General features: G+C 38.8%; 1 protein-coding gene across 5 annotated transcripts in view; it reads left to right on the top strand.

Annotated features, from left to right (window-relative positions):
• Positions 1–17172, top strand: part of OTUD7A (OTU deubiquitinase 7A) — a 146908-nt gene that overhangs the window by 68150 nt on the left and 61586 nt on the right. For 4 of the 5 annotated variants that reach the window (XM_037395360.1, XM_037395363.1, XM_037395359.1 and 1 more), the window contains exons 5-6: positions 12382–12540; positions 15472–15626. In XM_037395360.1, the coding sequence (XP_037251257.1) occupies positions 15542–15626 (85 nt within the window). In that variant the 5' untranslated portion in view covers positions 12382–12540; positions 15472–15541. The remainder of the gene's footprint in view (positions 1–12381; positions 12541–15471; positions 15627–17172) is intronic. The other variant, XM_037395362.1, reaches the window with a different exon arrangement.

Here is a 17172-nt window from a genome sequence, read left to right as displayed (position 1 = left end):
TTCTATTTCCAGTACAGTATAATACTGCCTACTTCTTTGTCACTTTCCCAGATAAAAGAATAATTGATATTTGAATTTGATTTAAAATGAAGATCTTTGTTTTAGGGAAATTCCAATTTTATCAGTGGCATTACATTTCTCTCTTGCACTGCTGCTTTCTGCCAGAATACAAATAACATAGTGTTATGAAAACCCTCTGAAGCTCCATGAAAATACATTTGTAAAAATGTGCCAGCAGAACATCTGAGCAGATGAATTAATCTTCCTGCATGTGCATCTGACATAGGACTGGTGCTGTGCTTTTTGCTAGGCTGCCCTCAGTGATGAAGTGCAAGTAAAAGACCTCTCAGTTGTCAGTGTTACCAGTTTCAGAATATTTTATGGGCACTCATGTATTTTAAGGCATGGGATGTCTCTAACTTTCCATAATGTTTCTTTAGTTGGAGTGTGCCATAGCTCTAGAACACAGTGTGATCTTCTCAATTTTTCTTTTCTACTTTCTTTTATCTTAGCGTCCAGTAATAGGTTACAACCACTAATTCTTAAACAAATTACTTCAAAAGATGACTTAGTGGTGTGCTTTATCAATATATCTAGCTTCAATAAACCAATAAGCAAATAGTAGATCTTTTATATAAATAGCATTTTTGAAAACTGAGATGTAGCTGCATTTTTAAAATACTTCCTAGTTGGTCCCTGAACTTCAGTGGTATTCTTCCTAGAACTGAACCTGAAGTAGTTGAACAATTCTCTTCTCTTGGATAACAGCTCTTCTTCGATGGTTCCCATGGGGGTTAGTGTGTTGACTGAGGACTTTTCAGTGTAGCTTCCCTTGTTCTCTGTTAGTTCGGGGCTTGTCTGCACAAGATACTGAGGAAAATTGATGCAAGTTAACTAAGTGTAGTAGCTTAGAGAGGGCAGCTTAAATCCCAGCAATTCTCTGTGTGCACATTCCCATTCATGATTAGAGTGGCCTCCAGTGAATTTAGTTTAATTCACTTCAAAGGCAAGATGAGCCAAACCAAATTAAGGCCACATTTTTATTCCCAGATGAAAGTGTTTGCAAAGGAATTTAATGGACATGGACAAATCCAGTTAAATTAATTTGGGTTAATTTTCCTGAGGTCCATTGTGTAGACAAAACCTTAGTAATAATGCCCGATTAGAGCTTTTATTTTTCTTGTTCTTCACCTTTTGTTCCTATAACTCTGGTGTTTTGTACTTTAGAAGGTAGATTGCCCATAATTTTACTAGTCACTAAATGTTGTCCTGTCTTACGTATTTTAAGAGCCTAGATTTTATAATTACCATATAAATACCCTACTGTGCCATCAGGTCTAGTGCATGTTACCTTTTGTTAGATAGTCATCATAATTTTTGCTGCTTTAACTAATGACTTTTAATCTATCACTATAACTGTATCTGCTGTCAAGATCTTAACCATCCAGCCACTTTCTAAAACACTTTTTACAGATTTTGCAGAAAGGGGTGGTTATTATTGCAAATAACTTGTGACCACATGTCCTTTCTATAATGTAATTATGCAGTGCCTGTTAACGGAGTGATTTGCCATTCTGGTGGTAGAATTCAGTCAAGTGCAGCTGATTGAATGGAGGTAGATGAAAGATGCTTTCATGACTTAGGAGCTGGTCTTCCTACCTCAGTACAGACTGAGGAGCACTTTGATAAGTTTAAATGGTATGGTTTGTACAGTATGTTTCCTGAATAATAATTTGTTTCTGTCATTGGAGTTCTGTGAGCAGTATGGGCTTAGTTGTAAAAAAACAGATTGTAAAATTTAGGTCCACTTCATCTATGATGAAAGTGTATAATATACATTTAGTTCTATGGGAGATGTTCTTCTGACTGAGAAGTTAAAAACTGGCTTTCATCTCAATATTCTTGGCAGCTAAAAATGGAAGCTATTTGAAGATAAAGGTCTATTTAAAACAAAGCAGGTGCAAAGCTGGCAAAGTAATCAATCTGGGGTGAATACAAAGTATAAAAGTAAAATACTTAAGAGATATGCTCTCTTTAAAATTCTGTGCTAGGGGAGTGAGCGTAAGCATCTACTCTTAACTTCAGTTAAGTCTATTATGATCTCTGAGATTTGTTCTGAGAGTGTTTGGCTTAAGCAGCTTTATGCTTTATGTGAAAAAGCTGCCTTGTGTCCGGTGATTTACAGTCAAATTTGAATTTCTGGTGGACTGGAGTATCCTGCTTGCAGGCAGCATCAGTGCCGTGCAAGTTAGGGCAATGCTAGAGAGATTTTGCAGAAGCTGAAGGCCTGAAATCTCTGGGAACAATGAAACCACTGCAGAGGGAGCCAGGACCTCCTGAGTGAACAACAGGTGTGGAATATTTCCTTGTAACCACGTTTGTTGTTTGCCACTCAGTCACTTGAGAGATACATTTGTTAGGAGACAGAGTGAGCTTCTGTTTGAATGTGTTTATTGGGACACTGCATTTTCCCAGCTGAAGTCATCGTGTCTAGGAAGAGCCTGTCTTGAGAACTGAAGAATTTTCTGGAAAAACTTGATGTCAAAATTTCTGTTCAGTTGTTTATCTTTATTTATGGCCTTGTGCAGTCTTGACAAATTAAGGTGAACATTTAAATAAACAAACAAAAATCCCCAAGTATATTTCAGATGTGATTCAGGTACCTGAATATGCAGCTGTTAAGTATTATAGGTAGAAAGAGGTGATTCAAGCACCTTGCTTACATGTGGATCTGTATTGCCATTTTGAAAGCTCTGTATCAACTGCCATAGCCACATTTCATGAGAAATATGATGCTGACCCATACACTTCTGGAGCAGTGGCTGAAACCCAGAAGATACCATGTCGTATCTAGAGTAGCACTAGCTACAAACCTTTATGTGGCTGAATGAATTTGTGTGGTATATTAGACAGTGCAGTTAAGTTTTACCTTTGCTTTCTTCTCTTTGACATAACTTTTCTCTGAATCCCACATGCTTGTTTTCATCCTTCCAATTACTGGATCGTGGTAAATAAGTAAATAAAACTGAATTAGAAGTCTGTACACCTTTCTTCATATAGCTAGAGCTGCTGTTGAGTAATCTCCTTTTAAATTTTGAGTTGCACAGTGTCTTACACAGCTGTCATCAGTCAGGCTGGAATTTTAAAAGATTCCACAGTATGTAGCTTCTGCTTTGGAATTTCTCTGAAACGGAGTTCTTCCTCCTGGTTATTTTTTATTTGATTTAAAAAAAATAATCGTCATGCTTTTAGGATGAAGTGCTATAGTCACTACTAATACTTGTTAAAAACCAGCCAACAAACAAAGAAATGAAAAGAGACCAGAAGAGGATTGTATATGAAAATACACACCTTTCAAGAAAAATATTTTCCCCCTTTTTCTTTCTTGTTTGTTTTTTTTTTTCTCCTCCCCTCTGAGAAAGGTAGGCATTGCTGAAATTTCCCCTTTCAGAATTTAAAGTTCGTGTTTCTCAATTTTTACTTAACCTCAGATAAATCTACCTTAGTGATTATGTTGTACTATATAGTAGTACAAAAATAAGCATTATTGATTTAGTGTAGTCACTGTAGTAGTGGATTGGTGGGCAATATACTCATCTGCAAATGACACGCAGCTTGTGGCAGTCTAAATACTTGGTTCATACTGACACATAAAAACCTCTTTGAAATTCCAGATAACAGCAAATCTCTGGTAAAGGTATTTGTCAAATTGCTGGGCCATTTAAGTTCAAAGGACTGATAAAAATGAGAAAACAAACTATTCTTTCTGCAAGCAGTAAATTTAATTATCAGTATACAAACACATCAAGAAGAGGAGAACTAAGCAAAGTGCAAATTTATGAAGGGCCATACAGAGGTTCTCATCCATTGGTATTTAAACAAATACAGATCCTAAACTGACAAAGTTTAAACCTTCAGGATTAAAGAAACAAACCACAAACAATGAAACAATTGTCAAATGTGAGGCTAATTCAAACTAACATTTTCAGAAGCATTTGGAGGTTTTCAAATAAAAAATAGCGTGAGCATTTCAGTAGAGAGATTATTCAGGTAGCTTCTTTTTAACTTGTAACAGTGTCCTGACTAGAATTATTTCCTTTTCTGAAAATTTGAAGTAGACTAGTATTATTATTTTTAACTATCCATCAGTAGATGTTGGCGTAATTATGCAGACTTTGGGCAAGGAGCTGTGTGTGGCTTTTGGAGGAGATGGTTACAGATTCGAAACGAACAGCACAAGAACAAACTTCATAACTGCATCTGCATTGTGCAAATGCAGGGAGATTGCCTGATTTGTAATCTGTAATGCTCTCTAGTTCTGTAAACCAACAGACTATATGAAGAAGCAATATTATAGTCCATTTATGACTTCCTAGCATTATAATTTTCACACACATGCAAAAAAAAAAAAAAAGGTTGACTTGTGTTCTCTTACAAGCAGGGCTTCACTCCAAGTTAATGTCCACAACTAAATACACACTCAGAGATGGCTACAGGCGTCAGAAGCTGGGCAGGTCTGTAAAGCCACACCTGTACTGTCAGTGACAGAGAACCATTGTGATGATGTAGCAGGAGAATAGTCAGTCGTCTTGAAACAGGCTAGATTTAAAAGTGGAAAGGTACCTGCAGCAGACAACTTTGAAGTGTTAACACGGTGTTATCTTCCACACTTCTGCGCCTCCTTCACCCAGTGCATGATCCCAAGTGGCATTTTATGGCTGATTGGGATCAGCAGTTACAAGTGAAACATGAAGGCCAGGATTTGTACCTGTACATCATTTTGTAAATTTCTCTAGCCTAAATATGTTGTAATGCTTCAAAAGAAGATAAGGTGACAGAACAGCTCTGGTCATCCATACCCAAACATTCAACTGTGCTGGATGGTACCAGCAAGATTTTACCCTAGTGCAAAATAAAGATAAATAACAAGGCTGATAATAGTGTGTTGGAACAAGCCTGTGCGGTTTGTTGAGGTGCTAATTTAAGACTGACGGGTGTTTTGTTTTGGTTTTTTTTTGGAGGGGGGGGTTGGTTGGGCTTTTTATATTTGCATTTATGTATGGTGCATTGATATAAGTAGTAGTCTTGTCTTCTGCCACCTTACTAATCAAAATAAAATATCTTTCTTAGCCTCAACTATCATTCTCTGAGCATAGGCTAAGAGTACAAAGAAGTATTGATTTAGGCTGTTCCTTCTGAGTCTGAGAGGAAAAAGTACATTTCAGACCAGTGAGCAAATTTTACAGTTGGTAAAAAAATACCATGTCTTAAATGACCATGCTGTGGTCTGTCAGCAGAACACTTCTACCCCCAGCTGTCCCACTGTCACGTAAGAGAGCTTTTGATTTATGAAAAATGTTTTTTTAAATCAGAATTGTAGGAAAGGATCTAAAGACCAAGGAGAGTGCGAAGTACTAGGGAAACGAAGGGAAAATGTTTTTATCAAAAGCCATATTTATTGCTCTTACAAGTAAAAGGCTACAACTGTTTTTGCATAGTTACAGTCCAGGTTGCAAACAGCAGTTCAGGTGGGCCCCAACTGTAAGTTCCAGGCAGAAATTTGGACTGCACAGCAGTGATGCAGGCTGTGACGGAATGGGGATCATTTTATTGCTAGAGGGAAATAAAGAAAAAACTCCTCAATCCTCTCATAGGATACTTGGGACTTGTAAAATTCTTGGAGAAATGCCAAGGCAGGTGATGCAGTTCAGTAGCAGTTGGTCTGTCACACTGCCTGGGGCACCGAAGCAGCACAGTCTTTTTCTCTCTGATTTGGGTAGGGTTTTCAGCATGGGTTTAAAACTAAGCCCATGGTTCTGTGGGTTTTTGAACTGCTGCTACAATGATTTGCATAGAGGTGCTTTAAATGAGTGCGACTTAATATGTGCTTCCAGTTTACACCTTACATTATTACTGGTGCAATAATGTAAAACAGCAATGAAATTTTCTCATTGCATATACTTTGCTTAGCTCTTTGGAAATTCTTTCATTTTTCTTCAGTGTTTGGTATCTTGAACCAGTAGTTCTGTTAGAATTTGGAGTCTAATATTTTAACAGTATTCTTACCCCTGTAAAAAGTATTAATTTTTCCTTTCCTGCCGAAAATGAATAGCAGTCTAATTGGCAGGGAACAAAACAAGACATATGTTCTTGGCAAATAGCATTTACTTGCCATTCAGTTCCTTTGAAATGTAGAGAATTGTAGATGTAGAGAAGAACATTACTTTTATGAGAGGTGTTAACACTTCTAACATGTATGTGTTTACCATGCCCGCTTCACACCAAAAACCCTAAATGTTGTTATATTTTTAGTGTTGCAGTCATATACTAGTGTTTGTGTTTGGTGTGGTTTTGGGGTAGGTTTTTTTGTTTTGGTTTTTTGTTGTTGTTGTTGTTTTTTAATAAAACTACCTGTCAGATTTATAATCATCATCAGCTTAGTAAAATGTGTGAATTCCTGTAGCTAGTGCTTACATGTTTTACCACTAGAGTGTTAGTTTTAAAAAAATGGGTCAAGTTGTACAAAGGAAAAAACCCTTCCAACTAAGCTTAGTATGTTGTTTAAGCTATCACATATCCTATTATTGATACAACATATTATATCCTCAATATTTACATACAAAGATAAACATTTGCGATATAGTCTGTATTGTAATATAAGCTGCACATTTGTTTATTAGAAAATCAGAAACTATGCAGAAGACTTATTTCCAAAGAGATAATTTGTTCTTATGCCAGTTCTTCACATATAATCACTATGACCTTTAAAAAGGGATTATAAAATACTGCTGTGAAATTAAGGTGGTGTTTTTCACTAGTGTAAATTAGTGTATAAATTTGCTTTCAGGAAGAATCTCACCTTTAATCTTCTGATGTTTTCCTTGCATCTGTACCTAAATCCCATCTATATGTGTATGTCCTTTTACAGAAGTAAATTCTATGCATGTGTGACTTGCTTACATAACTTTCCAAGTGGAAATTATAGAGAAAACCAGAAAAGGTTCAATACAGATTTTTGTCATCTAGAAATTGTTCTAACATTGCAATGAGGACAACCTTATTGCATTGCCCAGTGAGAATAACCCCTGGAAGAGTTTCCTGGAAACTCAGCTTATTCGTTAGTGTCAAAAAGACAGGCCACAGGACTGCAAGAAAACTGCCCATTTTTTTAAAGTCTGGTTTCCTATCACTGCAGGATGTTGTACTTTACCTTAGGTAACTATTTTTAAAAATAATTCAGTACTTTTCCCCCAGCTGCTAAGGAAAGATTGTTCCCAGTACTTCTGTCACTGGGAGCCCCGTCTTTAGTTCCAGCCTGTGTCTGCTTGGGACTCGGTGTATTTCTGAAGATCAGTCTCAGTCCAGTTCTCAGCCTTGTTTCATTGGCTCTGCAATCCAGGCCCTTCTAGTGACTTGTCCTAAGATAAAACACTTAACTTCTGATGATCTGTAGCCTTTCATTTTGCCTGTTTCAGTCTGAAGTGATCTCTCTGAAACCTGTTACTGAACTTGCTTCAGTATTCCAGAAGAGGCTTTGCCAACATCTGACTTCTGGTTTTACCTTCTAGTTTCATTTTGAATACTGGAATACAGAAACACATCTGTATGAGTAACTGTTTCTCATTTTTTTTCCCCAATTATATCTTGGACATGTATCTGACTCTATCCGTGCAGAAATAAAATAAAAACATAGTGATAGAAGGCCCCAGCTATTCAGGGGAACACTGCAAAAAAGCAAGTTTGAAGCATTACTCTGAATACAAAAAACAAACTGCATCAAGGTCATAGGGTCATAGCGTGTTAAATAATGTTAAATTTAACACAAGTAAAGTGTAGGGAGAAATTTCATGTTGGAAATAAGGTAGGCTTCCTATAAGTATTCACAAGACTTGTGTCTCCATTGGTGCAAAAATACTAGAAATTCAATATCGTTCCTTTCAGCTACTCCTGGCAGAGCATTATCTTTCTATACTTCAGATTGGTCCTTTAATATTTAATCATGTTTTACCTAGGCAACGAATACTCTGAACAATTAACTACTCTTACATATACATGGTATTCCTACCAAGTAATCTGAAAAGCTGAGTGCCTACATTAACTAAGAGTTCCCTTAAAGCTGGTGTTCCCTGCCTAAACAAATCTTCTGTAACGGACTTGATGGTTTAATTACAGTTTTTTCCTTAATAGTTTTTATCTTGTATATGAACATTTTGCAAAGTGTTATCTATTGAAGAGTGGGAGCGGCTTTAGAAATTAAATAACCACATAAAAACTCTCTAGCTTACAAAAAATTAAAGTCTCTGTGAAACTAAGTAAATACATTTTGCAGGCAGAAAAGAATGAGAAATTATACAGCCTGAGCTCAAAAAGTTTAAATGCTTCACTGAGAAATGGTCTTACTTAGTGCATCAGTTCAATTTCATAATATTGTCAAGATTGTAGAATTATGATATTTGCGATCAAACATGGCATTTCAGAAAGAATTACTTTCAAAGTCTGGAGCTGTGCACAAACACAGTCTTTCTGCCTGACAACCAAAAATGCAAGCGGCATGCACATTCAACACACGAGTGGGCTGCACTTAGCCTGTTTATTGCCAAACCAGCTGAGAGGAATCAGTAATCTTAATAGGTATTTAGCCTTGTCACAATGCAGGGAAATTAAGAAAAAAAACAACTGTGTGGGGGGACTGGTTTGATGTTAGTCTTTCCACTGGCTTTCTAAAGCACTGAGACTAGGCATGTTATTGATGGAGCTTATTTCAGCCTTTCTTTGAAAATTATGAAAGTGAAAGGTCTTTGTTGCAGTTTGGTTATTATGTCTTTCTGAGGATTTGTCCACTGTGCACTGTTTTCTTTCTGTTCCTCACTTCTGTTTTGTCAGCTGTTTGTATTCTGGACGCATGGGATTTGTTTTAACATACTTGCTTTCTTTATTAGTTAGCTCTGTGCATCTGTTTCTGCTTCTTTGGTAAAAAACCTACCAACCCACACCTTCATGTTGTTTAACTGGGTGAAGCTATTTGATTTTGAAGAAGTCAAATTTAGATTCAGATGAAGACTGCTTCCAAGTATGGCTCAGTTTTGAGAGAGGTACTTAAAGGAAAAGAAAAGATCAAATACAAATGAGTTCATATTAAATTGATTTCAAGTCCTATTAAACCATCTTAACATTTAGAAGCAATCAGTATCTCTTTTTTTAAATACTTTACAAATGCCTTTTCTTACAATATGCAACAAATTACCCCCTTTCACTGCCTTTTGTATTTGCATTGATAAAGAAGAAATTATTTAGGGAAGAAATCTGGCTAGAAAGTGAGTGAAAACCAAGGTCTTCATTGTGTTTTGAGGGTCAAGAATGTTCAAAATGTGGTTTGTGTCTCATGTGGGACACATTTGAGAGGAAAACTGCAAGCTGGTGTGTGTGTCAATGCTGTTAACTGCAAGGGGAGTGACGCGTGTTGGCAGGTGGCTATAACATGGATGGTTGTGTTAGGTCTCCTCCAGGTGTGTATAAGTGAAGCGTAAGTTTGGTTAATGCTTTGACCAGAGCAAAGGGTGTTGAGATGGGTTTGTAGGTGAGGAGAGACTGTGTTCACCTGGTAATAACAGTAAGGTCAGGCAGCCACCTGGCTTCTGAGTCACTGCCTCCTCCTTTGCAATTTATGTTCTTTTTTTGCTTAGTAGTTTTCACTATTCCATCTGAGCGGGTTTTCAGAGCTAATAGTAATTTTCTGACAAAGATAATATTTCTTTGAAGACTTCTTTTTTGTTTGGCAGGGGGGATGTTGGGCTTTTCTTTCTCTAAGTTCTAGAGAGCTGTGAAAACTACTTCCTCTGGGGAAAAAAAGTAGTGCTAGTTCAAATGTGTACCAGGAGGATCCTACTAACTCTGCTCCTTGCTTTCAGAGTGTAGAACATGCATAATTCAGACTTTTTGTAAGTTTTTCTTCAGGGTGAGGTAGTACAAGTAACAGCCAGACCACCTGCCACCTGTGACAATTATGACTTCAAAACAGGGTAGAGGGATGATGTCTGCTGCATGAAAAAAAGAAAAAATAGTTAGTACATGGTTAGTAGCTAGTACTAGCAGTAAAATATTGTGATAGTAGGAAAAGTAGCATTTGAGATTTGGAGAGGGTTTTTGTAGGGGTATTTTGTTTGTGTTTTCGTTGTACTATAGCTGTTAATATTTGTGGGTTTGGTAGCACCCCACTCAGTTTTTAATGTTTCAGGGACTTTGTGAGGCCTTACCAGCAGATGAGGAATGAGTTTCCACAGCTGGTTGCTTCTCACTTGCATGTGTAGTTGTCTCTTACAACATTGGATGTACTTAATTCAGCACTGTTGCAATTTGGAGTTTGCATGGAGATGGTGCAGGAGTCCGGCCCCAGTCAGCACAGTCCTGTAGATCTTATTTCATTTTGAGGTAATTCAACACAGCTAACCAGTGCTGGGTTTGTTCTGTTTTCTTTCAGTTTTAACGTTCATTAACATGTTTTGTCATTGATTCTTCCATCTTTTCAGATGCATCTGTCTGGATAAACACTATTAATCTATGTTGTGCTGTTAATTTAAGGTCTGATGAGTAACAGGAAGAATTAAATAGCATGGATATTTTTGTACAGGTGCTCTAAGCACAGCTGCAGGACCCAGAGCCTAGAGAATTATAGAGCATAGTGCACAGGCATTGAGGGAGATTTCAACTAAAAAACTTTTTCCTCACACTGTCATGGATTTGTAGGGTCTGGATTGGGTGTGATACCTTGGCACCCAACGCAAGACAGGTATTTTCTACCTGTACAGCTGTTTATCATTATATAATGTAATGTGGCTAGTATTTTATTTAAATTACTGTTTTTCAGTAAAACAACAGCAAGCTTTATCTCTGGCTCTGTTGCATGTGAGCTGTGTTTCCACCAGCTGTCAATGCACAGATATTACCATTTTTCTATATAAAGAAATTTCTGCCTTACCAGAAAGAACCTCTTTTGTAGTAAAGATCCTTGCAGGCAGCTTATATAACCTTTGCTGGGATGAGTTAAGAATTAAATGTGTCTGTTGACACGGTTACTGTATATGTTCTGATGATGACGTAATCAAGGGGCAATTTTGAGGGGATGGGGTGGTGTCATAAATGCAGAAAGAGACTGATTTTCTGCTGTTAAAAGGATAGCTTTTCAATACTACTGGTGAAAATACTGAAGTAATGCTGATACTGAGACAACTCATGAAATGACTTTTCAGACTGACATGCACTTCAGTTTTCCAAATTTATGAGCAGTCTGGCCCCCACACATAGTGACTGTACTTGAGTGCCCAGCTGGTACATTTTAATTTAGCAGTCATCATACTACTGAGTCACTTTTGATTATCTGAAATTCAGTAATGCTTTGTATCATTCACCTGAAGTAGGTTCTTTTAGCTTGATCCATATGTTTTCATCCTGCTGGTTAAGACTTATTTCATTCTTTTTCCAAGTCACTAAAGAAATGAATAGTATTCAGTTTCTGGTGATCTTTTTGTAAGGATGTTAGTGCTGTTTAGTACAGTGGATCCATGTATGAGTTGTTGGGTTTTGGTTTTTTTTAAATAAAAGTAGCATTTTTGTCCTGCATTTGCATTGAAATATATTCAGTTGCTACAAAGCTTAGATGCCAACTTTGGCCATAATCCATTAAAGTAGTTCTCTTCCTGAAGTGTCAGCGCTCCTTTTTTAACTCGCCTCCTCAATATTTCCAGCTTTCCTTCTGCTACTACTTTTTCATTATGTTACATTTCAGAAGTGTTTCCCTGGTCCAGTGGGATCCAGATGTCCAGTTCACTGGACTTGCTCCAGTATGTTCACGTCTTTCTTGTGTTGGGCCACCAGAAATGGACCAGTGCTCCAGATGAGTCTCAGCAGGGCTGAATAGAGGGGCAAGGATCGCTTCCCCTGCCACCCTCATGCAGCCCCAATATACAGCTGTATAAATAGTATACAAGCATAAATGTAGAAGTGGTATAAATCATGGTACATTGTAGGGGCCAGAAGACTGTGAAGTGGGTAAGATTAGTAAGAGTGTAATCTGCTTTGATACTGAAAAATAGGTAATTGTGTAACCATAGCCCACACACTTCCAACTTGTTGGGGTAAATTGGGTTTTGCAGGCAGTCCTGGCGGATGAGGCCGAAAAAAAGACCCCACCTTCCTGGGGCAGAAGGTAAATGATGTTTGTATTTTACCTGAGATAAGTACTTGCAGAAAAGGGCAATTTCTGAGAAAAAAAAGGCATTCCATTTTTAAGGTAAAATATAACCAGGTAATTGCACGTGGAGTAGGAAAGGAGTGTGTTTCATTTGGGGAACAGTGAAATCAACTGGTTTCCAATTTTTTTCACAGTTTATTTCTCTGTAGCTGTCGTACAAGCAAGAGCCAACCAATATAATCTACTACCAGTAGGAAATCTCCATGCTAGTCCTTACCCTCGGCACGTGGTAAAGTTCCAACTGAGCCTGTGAGGAGGAATTAACGGGAAAAAAATCTAATTCATGTTCAAAGGTAAACTTTGACTGATGATGAATAACAAGCATGAAAGTAAAACATGCTTCTGAGTATGTTGTGTATCATTTAACTTCATTGTGTTTCCTTTGCCTTCCACTAGTTTTGCAGCGGTGCAGGCAGGATAGAAGTACAGAGTTAGTGTGTTTTGAATGCCAGCTGTCTTTAATAGCTTGTCTAACACCAGCTATTCTTGAAGTGCCTGCTTTAATTTTTACTTGATATTTGTAGAGTATATTGCCTAGAAGGATGGCTTTCACTTTTCCAGGATCAGAAAAGTAGGTAGAAAATGCAGTAGGGCATATGTATTTTGTTAGCCATGCATTTGGCAAGAAAGCCTCCTGTGCTGGACATTGTGTCGCATTTCACTTGAGTCAAAACACAGTCTGCTTCCTAATGGGTCCCCAGGTGACTGTGCCCCCAGCAGAGTACCCTGGTAAGATTGCCCCCACAGACCGTTTAAAAATAGTAAGAACTGTACAGTAGCTATAGTGTTGGTCATCAATAGATGACCGTACAACAAAATAAAACAATAAACCAAGTAAAACTTATAAATTACTGTAATATCAGTGCCTTGTTTTTCCTCTTCCTTTTAAAATCAGCCTTCTGCCTTCCTGTGAAGTAGGAGTGTTTTTAGAGAGCTGCCACCAGCTTGGCTGAACTGTGGGTTCTTGCAGAGTCAGCTGGAACTGGTGGAGCCCCCTCCCCACAGAGGGCAGCCCTGCAGCCCCTGGTACCAGAGCCTGGCCACAGGCACCCGGTGCAATGATATATTGTTGGGGTGCTGGTTTTCTTGTGGTAGGCTGCTGTCGCTGTGCCTCAGGACAAACAAATTCTTCCAGGAAGGAAACCTCCACTTGTGCAAAAAAAAAAAGTGGTGCTTTTGTCTTATGTTTAAGTGGATATTGCAATAATAACTCTTTTAGAAAGCCCTGGATAGGTGGCTGGGTTGGGTTGGGTTTTTTTGGGGGGGGCATAGTGAGTTAGATATAAAACCAGTAAAGGCTTTTGTGTCCCTGGTTGTGTTAATTAGTACTCTTAATTGCATCTCAGAGGAACAGGGGTGAAATCCTGCCAGACCCTTCCTTTCTGCCTGTTCCAGCAGGGCATCAGTTTGTCCGAGCGTTTATACCATGTGTGTGTTGCAGGTGTTTCTGATATGGTTTTGGGGGGGGGGGGGGTAGCTTCTCCACTGAAGATGTAACTACAGCCAGTCTTTCCACAGTTGGTACCTTGGTGTCTGTCCAGTCCGTTACCACCAGGGTGCTGGCATATGGTGTCAGCGTGTTCCATACAAACTTCCGCCACATGACCCACATGCACTGGGTTTTGTCCAGATCTTTGGAGGACTGGTTGTTATCCAGGTTGCTGTAAATCACCTCCACCACCACTGATTCCCTCAGATAATGGATACCTTCCTCAGGGGTGGTCCACTTGCCTTAGTAGCCTGAGGGAATACCTTGCCTTCATGCCTAACAGGAGCTGCCTCCAGAGCTGTGGATTGTTGCCTCTTTTCCAGCCCCGTTGCCGATTCCCTGGTCCTTAGCCAGGGCTGCCAGCTGCTGGGCTTCCCTACCCTCCGATTTCTGACTGCGGGCCTCAGTATCACCTGATCGCTGTGCCACTGGGGTAATGTGCCCGCCTGGCTGACAGGCGTAACCCTTCCGCAGATACACAGGGAGCTTTCAGAAACGGAGGGGCCATCGTAATGAGGCAGGAAACATCGGCCCCGGAGGAGGAGATGACATTCTTAATTTCCGCAGGAAGTTGCTCCTGGAGGAGAAAGCTGTAACTGTCAACTGACTCCATGAGATGATTCCCAGAGTACTGGGATGGCAGCAATACATGGGCCAAACACCAGATTAGACTCAAGGCTAGTGCTTTTGTCGTAGCTCTCAGACAACAAAACCTGAAGTGATAACACAGCAAACAGCAAAAGCTGAAAGTGACCATTAACAAATCCCAGAGTGGGATGTATAAAGACCTGGAGTTTCTAACCCCAGCCAGCAGCTAAGCACCTACCAGCTGCTCACTCACTCTCCTCACCCCACAGTGGGATGGGAGAGAGAATCGAAACAGCAAAAGCAAGAAAAACCCCGTCATGGATCACGATACACTCATTAAAGTGAAGGAAAGAGGGGGGGGGGATGGGAAAAGCAAGTGACGCCAAGACGGTAAGTCACCACCACTTACCAGCAGACTGATGGCCAGCCAGTTTCTGAGCAAGGGCTAGTTTGGAAAGACTCTGCCCCGGTTTTACTGCTGAGCATGATGTTATATGGTCCGGAATATCCCTTTGGTCAGCTGTGGTCAGCTGTCCTGGCTGTCCTGCTCCCAGTCTCTTGTCTACCCCCAGCCTGGTCACTGGGGGGGTGGAGAAGGCCTGAAGCTGTGTAAGCACTGCTTAGCGATGACTGAAATATTGAGGTGTTATCAACACCAGTTTAGCCACAATTCTGGCAAATTAATGAAGAAAATGACCTCCATCCCAGCCAGACCCAGTACAGTGAAGAAACTATAAATTACAGAAGTGGTATTGACAAGGCAAATACAAGAACAAATACTGATCTCTGTAAGGCAAAAGAGCTCTAGGCTAGCCAAACATTTAAATACTTGCTAAACTACAGTGTATGAACAGTGCCTGTGTTTAGCTGGATTGGAGTCTTTGAGTTGCAGAATTATTTACAAGCTGCACATAAGAAAAATCAATAAAAATCTGAAATGTTAAGAAAGAGAAAACCTTGTAGTGTGAGTGATCAACAGCTTCTAGGCTAAGGCAGAGATGGATGACAAATACTGTTTATTTTAATATGCTGTAACTTGAATGTCTTAGCATTTGTAGTAGTCATGTTTGGGGAAGAGAGGAAAAATGTGGTTTACATCCATTTAGGGTACATTCTAAAATCCTGTTGCTTTTTCTCCTTGGCACAGATGGATGCCTTCTAGCTGACCAGTGAGTCCTGCGGCTGCTGCATGTCTGGCAGCATCTCTGAATGATCACATGACTCTTGATATGGATGCAGTCCTGTCAGACTTTGTTCGGTCCACAGGGGCAGAACCAGGTCTGGCAAGAGACTTACTGGAAGGTAAGCTTTCAGGACACAAAAATTTCCTGTGTTCCCTGCTTGCTTAAAGCAAGAACCAGCCGTAAAAAGAAAGCTCCATTTATAGAAACAGACATTTCTTAGCATCTTCACTAGTAAGTCAGCTCTTGAAATAAGCTGACAGTAGACTATACTAAGGTAGGTGTTTTCAGCAAAAGTCTTAAAATGTTCTTAATGTTAGGTTGCTGTATTTTAGGTTATTAACAGTCATGCCTTGAAAGTGTATGTGCTGTGGAGGAGGGGAGGGGGCTTTAGCTTGAATTTTGTAATTTTCAGCATCCTGAAAATAGTTGTAAATGTTCCGGCTTACTGTGCAGAGCAGCTAAGTTTAGTCTGAAATAGTCTTAACTGTGATAGAGAAACCAGAGATATTTTGGGGGCCCAGTGATTAATATGCGTACCTAAACTTCAGGGTATGGGAGTCAAACGACTAGGTTGAAAAGCATCTAAGAAGCCATATCAGAGAAATAACTAGGTCTTTATTTTCTTGTAGTAGTTTTAAACTTATAGGCTTAAAAATGGAAAGTCACTTGATACTTGAAGACATTTTGTAGTAGTTATTTTTGTTCATTTCTTCTTATGTGGGCTAACAATTGTGAAGGTGGGAGTTAAACATGAGTAGGCAATACCTATGTAAATTGCAAGGTGATTCTGTGGGCTTGATACATGCACACTGGACTTCTTCCCTGAAAGTTGTTTTCTGTTTCGGTTTGTTTTGTTTTTTTATATTAATATGCTTTAAGAAATGGTGTGTTAAATTAAAGTAACTACTGAACAGCCACAGCAGACTTAAAAGTATACATCAGGGTATATATATCCTTTTTGTGAGAGCAATTTCACTTTATCATACTATGCTAAAAGTTTTAGATTTTGCTATAAGTTCTTTTTCTTATTCTGGATTTTTCAGTAATAAGGAATGACATACACATAATTTTATAGAGTTTCCCAGGTCATCTGTGTTACATGTAATAAAACCTTAGAATACCTAGCTATGGGTACCATCATTGGCTCACTATATTTAAGAGATCGCTGTTTTGTCTGACTGATTTGATCAACCTGTCATTGTAGCCTAGAGTCTGTCTTTGTCTGTTGGTCTTTTTGAAAACGAATATGAGAAGTTTTTTCTTAGCAATACCAAGACAGATTGTCAGTTATTGTGCTGATAGAGTATTGCCAAAATTTGAAGAAGTGTTCCTACATACCAGAGATGGTTTAGAAGAGCTACTTAGCTTGTTTTCCTTTCTATAAAGGATAATGCTTCCAAATAAATTTAGAACATTTTAGAATTTAGAAAATAAATTTAGAAAAAAAATCTGTTTTACTTCTTATTTGTTTTGATGAATAAACTCACACCATATATATTAATAAAGATATATGCAATAAACAATTATTCTGAACAAGCTAATAGACATATGCACCTAGCTCAAATTATTTCCTCCTACACAGGAATTTATCAAAGTAAAAGGGATTGTTGGTAGTTTTGGACAAGATGCGCTCACAGCAACATTTCAGCACATGTAGTTGTGGC

The sequence above is a fragment of the Falco rusticolus genome, chromosome 7 (genome assembly GCF_015220075.1).
Source record: "Falco rusticolus isolate bFalRus1 chromosome 7, bFalRus1.pri, whole genome shotgun sequence".
Lineage (NCBI taxonomy): Eukaryota > Metazoa > Chordata > Aves > Falconiformes > Falconidae > Falco > Falco rusticolus.
Note: the sequence above shows the minus strand (reverse complement) of the source record. Positions and strands in the feature narration are given on the sequence as shown.